Source organism: Hipposideros armiger, unplaced genomic scaffold (genome assembly GCF_001890085.2).
Source record: "Hipposideros armiger isolate ML-2016 unplaced genomic scaffold, ASM189008v1 scaffold_1140, whole genome shotgun sequence".
In the NCBI taxonomy this organism is placed as follows: Eukaryota; Metazoa; Chordata; class Mammalia; order Chiroptera; family Hipposideridae; genus Hipposideros; species Hipposideros armiger.
This window is the reverse complement of record NW_017732490.1, coordinates 401,601-414,203: the sequence shown is the minus strand read 5'-3', so window position 1 is coordinate 414,203 and position 12,603 is coordinate 401,601. Positions and strand designations below refer to the sequence as shown.

General features: G+C 34.4%; 1 protein-coding gene across 1 annotated transcript in view; it reads right to left on the bottom strand.

Annotated features, from left to right (window-relative positions):
* Positions 1-5,535: 5,535 nt before the first annotated feature.
* The window catches only part of LOC109376507 (collagen alpha-1(XXIV) chain-like), a gene marked incomplete at its 3' end in the record, with an annotated part of 104,510 nt that continues 97,442 nt past the window's right edge, over positions 5,536-12,603 (bottom strand). The window contains exons 16-20 of the mRNA XM_019632438.1: positions 12,097-12,150; positions 11,974-12,018; positions 11,687-11,740; positions 10,720-10,773; positions 5,536-5,589 (exon numbers count right to left, since the gene is read on the bottom strand). Of these exons, the coding sequence (XP_019487983.1) occupies positions 5,536-5,589; positions 10,720-10,773; positions 11,687-11,740; positions 11,974-12,018; positions 12,097-12,150 (261 nt within the window). The remainder of the gene's footprint in view (positions 5,590-10,719; positions 10,774-11,686; positions 11,741-11,973; positions 12,019-12,096; positions 12,151-12,603) is intronic.

The following is a 12,603-nucleotide window of genomic DNA, read 5'->3' as shown; positions in this document are numbered from 1 at the left end:
GTCACTGCTCCCTAAATTAATTTAATGTAAGTCAAACCCAATAAAAACAATAACAATCTTTTTTTAATGAAGCTAGGTAGATTGACATTAAAGTTTATATGGAAAAGAAAGTACGCAAATATAGCAAGGAAAACATGGAAAAAGAAAAGCTAAGAGGCCGTATGTACTCTTTCCAGACATTAAAACATACCACAAAGTACTCTTAATTTATGGTACCAAAGTACCATTAGAAATGAAGTTTCAAAGTACCAAAACTTTATTGTTTTGATTACTATAGCTTTGTAATATAGCTTGTAATCAATAAATGTGACACCTCCAGCTTTGTTCTTCCTCAGGATTGCTTTGGCTATAGATCAGTGGAACAGAATAGAGAGCCCAGGCATAAACCCATGCATATGGAATCAACTAATTTTTGACAAGGGTGCCAAGAACACACAATAGGGAAAAGACAGTCACCTCAATAAATGGTGTTGGGAAAACTGAATATCCACAAGAAAAAGAATGAAACTAGACCATTATCTTGCACTGCTCACAAACACTAACTCAAAATGGATCAAAGACTTAAATATAAGACCTGTTGTAAAACTCCTAGAAGAAACAGACAGAAAGCTTAGGCAGGAAGTTCCTTGACAATGGTCTTGGCAATGATTTCCTGGAGAATACACAGGCAACAAAAGCGGAAAAACAAAAACCAGGTGGGACTACATCAAACGAAAGAGCTTCTGCACAGCAAAGGAAACAATCAATAAATCAAAAAGACAATCTGTAGAATGGAAGAAAATATTCGCAAACCACGTATCTCATAAGGGGTTAATATCCACAATATAGAGAGAACTGTAAAACTCAATAGCAAAAAATACCTGATTAAAAATGGGCAGAGAACTTGAATAGACATTTTTGTCCAAAGAAGATATATAGATGGCCAGCAGGTATATGAAAAGGTGCTCAACATCACTAATCATCAGGGAAATGCAAATCAAAACCACAACGAGATGTCAACTCACACCTGTCAGGATGGCTATTATAATAAATATAAGAAAAAACAAGTATTGGTGAAGATGTGGAAGAAAAGGAGCCCTTATGCACTATTGGAGGTTCCTCAAAAAGTCAAAACTAAAAGTATCGTATGATCCACAAATTCCACTTCTGGGTATTTCTCCAAAGAAAACAAAAACATTAACTTGGAAAGATATATGCGCCCCCATGTTCACTGCAGCATTATTCACAATAGCCGAGTTATGGAAATAACCTAAACATCCTTCAACAAATGAAGGCATAAAAAATGTGGTATATATACATAAGGGGATATTATTCGGCCATGAAAGAGAATGAAATCTAGTATTTGCAACAACATGGATGGACCTTGAGGACATTATGCCAAGTGAAATAAGCCAGACAGAGAAAGACAAGTACTGTATGTTATCACTTACATGTGGAACCTTAAAAAAAAAAAAAGCCAATTTCATAAAAACAGAGAATAGCATAGTAGTTGATGGGCTGGGATGAAGGGCGAAATGAGATGATGTAGGTCAAGTATAAAAATGTTCAGTTATAAGAAGAATAAGTTCTGAGGGTATCATGTACAGCACGGTAACTACAGTTAAAATATGGTGTTTACTTAAAAGTCACTGAGAATAGATCTTAAGCATTCTCACAACAAAAAAAAAGAAATTTAGAGTTAACTATGTGAGGTGATGGATGTGTTACCTATCTTGATCTTGGTAACTATTCCACAATGTGTTTGTGTGTGTATAATGAATATATATATATATATATATATATATATATATATACACACACACATACACACACACATATATAAAATCATTACATTTTGTAATTTAAATATATACAATTATATTTGTCAATATTCCCAGTTATTCCTGAATAAAGTTTAAAAAATACCATAAAGCTTCTATCATTAAAACAATGTGACGCTTGTGCAGCAATAAACAACCATTCAAGTGGAACAGAAAACAAAGCCCAGACATAGACCCAAGAACCATGGGAATTTAGAAAATGATAAAGGTGGCATTTTAAAGTCACTGAAGCAAAGACAAATTGCTTACCAAATGTTTCTGGGGCAATTGAAAAGCCATTTAGAGAAAGATAAAATTAAATACATACATCACAACAATCATATTAAAAAACAAAAACAAAACAAAACAAAAAACTCCAAATACTCTGCTCAAGGTACTCAGGCTAACTCCTCAGTTCTCAGTTAGAAGACACTAATCCCAAATTTTCACATATTCACTGAAACCTTTTATTGCCCAATAATTAACAAAAGCTGTCACAGAAGCATCTACCTAGGGGTCATCATGTTGCTCCCTAATACGATTACTTTTACTGAATAGTACTTTAGCTTTATGGTATCAACCTACATTGACAGATGGAAATCACACAATACCATGAATTTGCTGCCCTTGTTTTTGAACAATTAATATGTTATCAACCAAGAGAGAAGAGAATCATGTTTGCTTGTTTTGGCCAGGAGGAAATTCAGACTCAAATTTGCAATCCAGTTCCAATATAATATATAGAACTTTATAGCTATATTTTGGGGGAAAAGATTTTCAATCTCAGTTGGGCTCTTCACACAACATGGAAATTATGTTGAGTCCCCAGTTGCCCCGCTCACTCTCCACAGAGCTCCTGGAAGGCCCTCCTTCAGCACGCACCCCTGCCTCTTCCTCTTGGGAGTTAGTCTCCTCCTTAGAGAGAAAACAGTCCATCTGATTTGACTTCTTTCAACTTCTTTGTCCTTTTGAAACAAATCCCTATACTTGTGCTATGCGTAACTCATTTATTCCAAATCTCCTTTGTTTTGTAGAGAAATGCACTTACATTTGTGAATTTCCCTCTGTGTGTTGCTTTAGGCGCAACACTCAAGTTTTTATAGTGGCTTGTTCTTAATCAGTTCACAAATATTTTCTAATTTCCATTGTGCTTTTTTTCTTCTCTGTATGTTTTTAAGTTACCAAAGTTGATTTTACGGCCCTTATATTCTCTATTTAAAACTTAAATTGCACTGTAGACAGAGACTGTGGCCTTCGGGGTGAGTATCCAGGTGTAGTATTTTCAAACCTTGTTTCATCTTGTTTCATAAACCCTTCCTAAATGATTGCATCTCTTATAATTGCCTCATCGGATAGCTCTATGTGGATGACTAAACAACTACGTATCTCTAGTCCACTCTACTGAGTTCCAGGCCTACAATTTTCTAAACACTAAGGAGACCAATTTCCTGTATGTCCTGCAGGCACTTCAGCGCTACTAAATTAAAAAAACAACAAAGCATTATCTCTACCTGCCTGAGTATCATCCTCCCTTCTCCTTTTTTATTCTCTATTTTTAGATTGGTGATCCACATTCTACCCAACTGTTCAAGCAAGACATGTGAAAATTGTCATTTATTCCTCTCTTACACAAACTGAATGAACTGAGTGGTTCAAGTGCTGTGAATTATAGTTCCTAATTACTTCTTAAAGCCAATCTTTCTCTTTATTGTCAAACGTTCTCATCATTAATGCTCCGGTCTTGTATTATTCTCTTAAATAGGCTTTAATTAGTTTTGTGACCTCTCCCTCCCTCCTTGTCACCTCTCTCTCCTCTTTTACCTGTGTTTCTGCTGCACATATGTTGAAAATACAAGTCTGACAATTTCATTCCCTTGCTTAAATGTCTTTCATCATTGCCTACAAGATAAAGTCTAAATTTAGCACAACGTGTAAGACTCTTTTAATGAGAAAATTCATCCACTGTACAAGAAAAAAACTTCCCCGACTTGCTATAGTATTAAACATGCTATTTTAAATTCTTAGACCTGCAAGTCTCTTAAAATCTAATTTTGAGAAAGACTTGGATAAAAGCGTTGCCTAGTATATGACTGCCTACATATGATATTGTTATGATCAAGAAGAAATTATGTTCTGTGGACTAGGCCCCATTTCCCAAAACAACCTTGCACTAATTCTTGAGAGAGTACAGGTTACGTCTTTAACCCTATAAAATAACTTAATACAGGTGAGGAGGAAGAATGGGCCTAGACTGACTAGGGCTCAGGATCTTATATTAGAAGTACAAAAAGCAAATACAGTGAGACAATGTTTTGAATGGTGATTGCAAATCATAAATCTCAAAGGCAACAGAGAATAAGAAACATCTTAGAAAGACTGAATGATAAGTAAAAACACAACCCACGCATCCTTTTGCCTGGCTTTATAAAATGGAATAAAATGATCCTAAGCTATACAGATAGCAAGGAAGTGACATAGTCCTTCCTAGCACACATATTAAAGTTATAACACAACACTCCATGTTCATAACAACCTTTTAAGATAATAAAAGGTAAATTATGTTCTGTATCCTCAGTATGAAAAGACAGGTAAACAATTCTTTCCAGGAAGTTTTTCATGAAAAATGATTAAAAGAATGTAGGCTCATAAAAGAGATAAACTTATATTAATCTGTTAATCACTGTTTTAATTATATGTTAATAATTGTTTTTATTACCCAAAACATTTTCCTTCTTTCCCAGAATGATGACGTCAATATATTGCTATATTTTATCTCCTATTATTTCCCTATTAATAAAACTAGGTATACAATGTAGCTTTTTAGATTTTTGAACTATCAGTATCCAGTATAGTTTTGAATTTGATAATAAGTAAACGTAGGCACTTGTCAAAGAAATCAGTCAACCATGGAAGACAGCTGCGGAGTAAGAAGTAGATCTTATGGTTTACAACGAGAGGGAGCGCGCATCAGTACAGAGCTATTCCTAAAAACCCGCCTACTGCTCTGACACTATGGGAACTTTATCGCTCTGATTTATTTATTCTGAAGCCAAATTCATTTCCTCAGCTTTACTGCCGTATCTATGACTCTGAATTGGATGCGTGTGTGTATTTATAGGTGTATATATTTCCGCTTATATTTCTGAACTAGAGTGACCTTCAGGAGCTTTATCTCCATGTGGTGTATCTGTGACTCATTAAATGATTTTTAAAAAAACTTAAATGTTTCATCTCAGAAACTTATGTTCTATGTAGTCTTGCAGGAAGAAGTAAGCTGCTCTACATGAAGCATTAAGCCAAAGTCACAATTTCAAAGAATATACAAATAGACTTGATATATGTAATAAAGACTTAATTTTCTTTATTTTAGAATATGAGACCCAAATGATATATGCATATAGTAAAATCTGGAAGCATTCTGCATTAAAAATTTAGTGGAGTTTATGTCCTGAAATTTTATTTTGAACCCCAAGTATGGGCTATTAATAGTTGTGCAGAACAAATAAGTCAGCTAAGATATAATCAAGACTACCATCTGGCTAATACCTTTCCTACTTCCTTGGGATCACTGTTGTATACCTCCTGACATAACAGAAACAAATTTAATCCAAATTATTTACAAAGATATGAACTTTAAAGAGAATCTTTCATAAGCCTATTATGTAAAAACATGTTTTACCAACCGAGTTTAATTTCTACAATTTTTGTTTCAAATTTATCATCACCAACATTTTACCTCTGGTCCTGGAGGGCCAGATGGTCCTTGGGGCCCTGGGTCACCTGTTTGGCCCTGAAATGTGGGAGAGGGAAAGAAAAGTATAAACATTAATGAATACAGTTTAAAAGGGAAACAGACATATGGTAAGAAAATAGTATTCAGTATACTATGCCACACAAAGTTATAATGACATTTCAGCAAACAACACTCAATATATTAAGTTGTAATAACTATTCAGAAAGATTTAGTTTGTAACCATCTCTGTGGAAAATTTATTTAAATAAAAAGTGGATCTAATATGTGTTTACTCTTAAGTGTTAGAGATACAATTTAATGAATTAAGTGCTCAAATCAAGAAAAAAAATGTGTGTGTGTGTGTGTGTGTGTGTGTGTGTATGTGTGTGTGTGCTACCCAGAGATAAGACAATAAAGTATGACTCAACAATGTAGGGAACTTTAGAAGAAGAAATGCTTTCATAAGTAACCAGAGTCTTTGGACTGTCTCTGAAAATTCCTCTCTCCTTTGATACTACAGGGGCCTGATTTAGTAAGGATTCACCTGGATTTAAATCCCTGTTGCTTAATCTCTCTAAGACTCAATTTTCTCATTAATAAAATAGGAATAACAATAATAATACTAATATTCTTATAGAGTCACTGTGAGGATTAAATGAGATAATATATGTGAAGTGCTAAGCAAAATACCTGGCACAAAAAAAGTACTCATTAAATGTGAACCAACTTTATAAGCAGTAGTAATTCCCTTCACATCCTTTCTTATCTCCTGGTTGATACACAGAATTCCTAGATTACTTTGATCCTTTAATTAAAATTTTAAGGATTTGGGTTCATTATTTCTGCAGCCATTTTCTGACATTCAGATTGACAACATGAAATCAGGGCTGGAGAGAAAGGTCAGAGATGAGAGAAGTAGGGGATAAGGCCTGAAACTAGAGAGGGCTAGTGATGCACTCAAGAGATGAAAGCTTAGAACAGGGAAGGCCAGTAGTCTGATACCCTTGTTTTCATAAGAAAAACTATTGGATTCATTATTTCTATCACATTAAATTCCTATGAGAGTTTCAAATTTGACTTAAATAGGCCTTAGAGTATATAAAATTGCAATATACAATATGGATTTATCCTTTTTCCAAGAAGTAAAGCACAGTTTTCCATATGTACTTAAATATATTCTCAGATAGTGCTAGAATATCTGAACATTAAACAATACACAATACAATTACTTCAATAAAACCTGGAGAAACATAATAAAATAGTATGCAAAAGTTCATTTAAGTTCTCCTAAATAAACAAAATCATAATCCATGATCATCAGTATCTAGAGGAGTTTCAATTCTTAAAATGCCAAGTACCTTTTTCTTAGAGATAGAGATGGGGTTCTCACCGGGGCCCTCTAGTGGCACAATCCAAACAAGAAACTAAATTTACAAGCTTTGAGGAAAAAGATAGCATACCCTAGGCCTCTGTTTTCAGAAAAGTTTATCACTAACTAGATATTTAAAAACATAAATAGTTTCATTTGTTCTGCAGAACAATTCTCTATTTTGAAAAACTTTAACTGCAAGTTTCCTTGAATGTTAATTCCCCTTTATAAAAACTGAGTTTTCAAGTAACTTTTAGAGAATTAAGTAATTATTAAACTTCTATAAATGACAATTTATAGTTTAAAAAATGGGAAGAATAAAACAATTGTCTTTGTTTCTCTATTTTAATGAAAGACCATTTCTTAACAACTTCACATTGGTAGTTTTCTCTAGTTTTTAAATACTTGCAGAGCAAATGCTTCCCTATTCCAGAATCCATAATAGGACATTCTTTTCCTTTTTTATCCTTGAAAATATTATTTCACGTTACAACTTAGATCCATTTGGAAACAATATTAGTAACATCAACATCTTAGATAAGAGAAAACCAAAAGTAAAACATAGAAAATAAAAAAAAAAACATTATGAGTTTGGCATCTTTTCTATGATATTTAAACAAATGATTTAGGTATGCATTAAATTATATAATTTGTTTTTAATATGATATCTGATTCTAAATAAGCAATTTTTTGTTAAACAGGTGTCTCTCCTTCCATAACCAGGAAAGATTTCCTCTACAAGTTTTTCTATTAATAAGATACAAACAAGTAATAAATAATATGAGAGACTAAAGACAAAGCCATTTCACAAATATTAATTCTTAAGTCTCTATCCTATCTTCAGTCCCAAGTGTATATTTTTCAAATATTTGATAAAACAAAGAATGGTCAATACCTCCTACCAAAGTTATCCCTGCTAATATTAATTTTTTTATGAATATTAATTTTTTTATGAATATTACAGAAAGGTATAAAATGAACAAGTAAAAGCCTCACTCTCACCATCTCATGCTTCCTGCATCACTGCCCTAAAAGAACCACATTAGAGTTTCTAGTGACTTATTCTAGGAAAAGGAAAATATTAAAGGTTTTAGAACAATGTGTTGAAGGTGAAATAGGCTCTCTGCCTTTTCTTTAGCTTAAATAGAAAAATATTGGTAAGCAGTATTGTTAATAGGGGAAAATATCAAAAAGTCACAGAGCTGCAAGGAACCTGAACTGTGATATTGTCTGACTCATTTTAAACATGAGAACCTGGGTATCATAATGATTAAATGCCTAAGGTCACAGAAGGTCAGTATCTGGGCTGGGACTAAAACCCAAATCCCTACTTCTCAGACCAGTTATTCCCACCAGCTCCCAAAACACATTATCAATATAAATTGAATCAAGGAGTAAGGGAAACATTAAAAAGGTTTGTATTATATAAGCCATGATATTTGACTCTAGTTTTCTCAAGTACTTAATTGTAAAGCATAAAAGAACAATATTGGTATCATTTATTACTTAGTATTGGCCTTAGAAAATGTTGTACCATTTCCTTTTATTATTATCAAAAGTTAAAAGAGCCTCACATTTATACAAAATGAAGATATAAAAAGTTAGGGTCTTATTTTGGCAACCACTGCAGGTTTCAGAAGTCCCTGCTATGAGGTTTAGAAGCATTCTTGAAAAACAGACTTTTTTGTTAGCTTCGCAACCTATTCTCATTCCCCTTAGTTACGTATTTTGGAGTTTCTGAGATTTAATTCCAGGGCACAAGTCTGGGTACATGGCTGACTGGGGTTACCCTGAGTTCAGGGTGATAAACCAGTAGAAGCAAAGCTCACCGCCAACATTTTATTTGACAAATCAATGACAAATATTGTTTTTTGGATTAAATAATTCCTGAGAGGTGTGTATAAAATGCTGCTACTTTTAGAAGTCATAAAGAATGAGGTATATCAAAAGCTTTATGACTTAATGTTGCTTCCTTTGATGCAAAAATAATCCTGTGATGGGGCGGCCAGTTAGCTCAGTTGGTTAGAGCACAGTGCTCATAACACCAAGGTTGCCGGTTCCATCCCCGTATGGGCCACTGAGCTGCGCCCTCCACAACTAGACTGAAACAACTACTTGACTTGGAGCTCATGGTTCCTGGAAAAACATACTGTTTCCCAATTAAAAAAAATTAATAATAAATAATAATAATCTTGTGATGGGAGAGAGAGTTAGAGGGAACAAGTCGAATAGCTCAGGAAAACAACACTCTTTTTTAATGTATATTTTAATGTTATATTAACAAATTATAAATTTTTATCTAAAATTATATATATTTCTGTTTGCAATCACCTTCACCTTCATAGAGTTGTAATAAATGTTAAAATCCTAAAACGATCTTAAAATGTTAAATCCTGGAACAGTATAACACAGCTGCTAAGAGCATGGTCTCTGACATATGTGATTACCTAGGTTTTCCCAGGTGGTAACCAACTAACTATGGGACCTTGGGCAAGTTATTTAATTCTCTGTGTCTCAGTTTCCCTAATCTGTAAAAAAGAAATACTAATATTACCAACTTCATATGATTGTTGTAAGGCCTAAATTAGAGCTATGGACCTTAGAATAGTACCTGATACTTTGTAAACATTCAGTAAATGTTAGCTGTAATTATTATTATTATTTTAATATGCAGAGATATACTTTCAACTCTTGTTTTAATCAATTTATTTAAATAATTTTAACATTTCAGCAATTTTAGTTTTATAATTTATTGGGCTTCATGTTAACTACAATATAAGGTATTCTTTTTTTCTCAACTAATTGATGCCAAAGGGTTAAATAAAGACAAAGAATTAGAACATTTGGGCCCACAAGAGAGTGTGACATGCTATTTTTGTCTTCAGAATGTTTCTTTCTTTTTTATTTTTTAATTGGGGAATTGGGGGAGGAGAACAGTGTTAAGGAATTGGGGAGGGGGACCAGCCAAGTTGTTGTTTTTCAATCTTAGTTGTGGAGGGTGCCAGTCGCCATCTGGCTGCCTATCGGCAGCTCATGGCCTCTAAGCTCAAGGTGCTGTGTTACAATCTTAGTTGCAGGTGGACATAGCCACCATCCCATGCGGGAGTCGAACCAGCAGCCTAGTTGTTAAGAGCGCATGCTTTTGTTGTTAAGAGCGCACGCTCTATCCACTGAGCCATCCAGGTGGCAGCTCAGGTCAAGGTGCCGAGTTCAGTCTTAGTTGAGGGCAGGCGTAGCCCACCATTGAACAGGCAATCTTGTTGTTAGGAGCACATAGTATGAACTCTCACCAGCTGAGCCATCCTGCTACCTGTTGGCAGCTCAGCAACAGCTCAGCTTGAATGCAGCATCACTGGCCCATGTGGGAATCGAAACGGTGGTCCTGTTGCTCAGAGCTCACGCTCTTAAGCTAACTCTTAACCAACTGAGCCACTCGGCTGTCACATTCAGAATGCTTCTTAATAAACAGATATTTGGAAAAATTAAAATGTTATTTAAGGTACTTTATATTTTCTGGCTTAAAAGTCCACTGGTTAGTTTAAATGCTGTCTATAATAATAGATCAACCAAGATCTTTAGGGCTCATAGAAATTTGGCTTTGGCCTGGAAATGAAGGGAATAGGGAGGATGAGGTCCAACAATCTACAGAATAAAAGCTAAAAACTTGAGGAATTAGCTATATTCTAAAAGTTAAGAGAGAAAATTCCAGACTGGTCAGCGTATATGCCACTTTTTATACTATATTAAGAAGTTTCAAGACTCATGCCATGGTGTGCATTCCACTAGCTAGAAAGAGTAAAGCAAAAGTTCAAACCTACTGAAGGTCCTGGCTTTCCTCTCATCCCTGGTGGTCCTGGCAAACCAGTCGTTCCCTGAAAGGAGAGGACAGTAGAGGGAAGAAAAACTATTATACCACAAAAGGCAGATACGCCTCTGCTGTCATATGCTGCAAAATGACATTTTGGTCAACAACAGATTGTATATACCCCATAGTCCCACAAGAATATAATGAAGTTGAAAAATTCCTATCCCCTACGGACATCATAGACATCCTAACGTCCTAGCACAATGTATTTATTACTCACATGTTTGTGCCGATGCTGGTGTAAACAAACTTACTATGTTTTCTATGTTTTGATATACAAATACTAATCATTGTGTTACAACTGCCTATAGCAGGGGTTGGCAAACTGTGGCTTGCGAGCCACACGCAGCTCTTTGGGTATGTACATGTGGCTCTGAAGTAAAATTGAAAATGAAAACAAAACTATCATAGTTTCATTTATAAAACTTTTAAAGGATATTATTAAAATAATGGTGATTTCATTTGTTTTATAGCTCTCTAATAATTTTTAAATTGTTGTGAGGGTCAGGATTGGCTCTTCTGTCTCAAAAGTTTGCCGACCCCCAGCCTACAGTATTCAGTACATTAACATGCTGTACACATTTGTAGTCTAGGGGCAATAGGTTATACCATCTCGGTTTGTGTACATTCACTCTATGATGTTTACACGATAGCAAAATCACCTCACATGCATTTCTCAGAACGTATCCCCATCGTTAAGCAGCACATGACTGTATTTACAAATTACTAAAAAGAATTCATGGAAGTATTCTAAAAAATTTGAGAAAACTGTTTCAAACAAGACATGTAAAATCATATCGATACCATATCTTAAAAAAATACATGGTTAACATAATGAGTATTCCTTTGTCTTTTAAAGAATTTATACTTTTTCACTGGCTGTTTTGTACTTTATGTGAAATTTATGGTAAAAAAGTTACCTTGTCTCCAGGATACCCTGGTTCTCCTGGCTCTCCTGCAATGCCCTGTTCACCCTAGAGAGCACAATTTCATACAAAGACACTTAAGCTTTGCAAACAGAAGAAAGCAAATATAGTTATAGAAAAATAATTTCTCTATTTTTCCTACTTCTGAGAAAAATTCTATAATTGATAGTACAGATTAGATCCCATATATAAAAACAAAATATTTCATAAGTTGTGTTGGCTCAAAAGAAAAGAATAAATGTGATAAGATATCTCTATGATAATGTAAATATTTAAATCACCTTATCACCTTTGATTCCAGGTAGGCCCTTATTCCCTGAAAGACCCTAAAAAAGAAAAGTGATTATTTTGTGATATCATAGAGACATTAAAGGTAAATATCCATTATCCAAATAGAACCATACCATTGGGCCAGGAATTCCAGAAGGTCCAGTTGGTCCCACTGGGCCAACACTGCCCTGAAAAAGCAACGAGAAAGAAAGGCATCATGAAATATCTACTAGAATCAGAAAGAGAATATGGTACAAATTGATCAATTCACTAACCCAGAAAAGTTCATCTCACTAAGCTGCCACATATGCCTTGTTCTTCAACCACCCCTTTTGCTCTCCACATTTAGAAATCATACCTATCTTTCAAACTTTTGTGAAATCCATTCTATTTGCTGAAGCCTTCTCATAGTGGTCTAATTCACAAGATCCTTCCCTTCCTGGAGCTCCTGTAATACTTACTATCCATGACATTCATCTTGAAATATTTTTCCAACTAGATAATATCTTGAAGACGGGAAATATTTTCTTGTCATGTTCCCAGGAAGTATCCAATATACTTAATTTGACTGTCTTAGATTTTTATTTCACCCACGTATTCAGCAAATATTTATTGGGCCAATATTATGGACCAGGTATTCC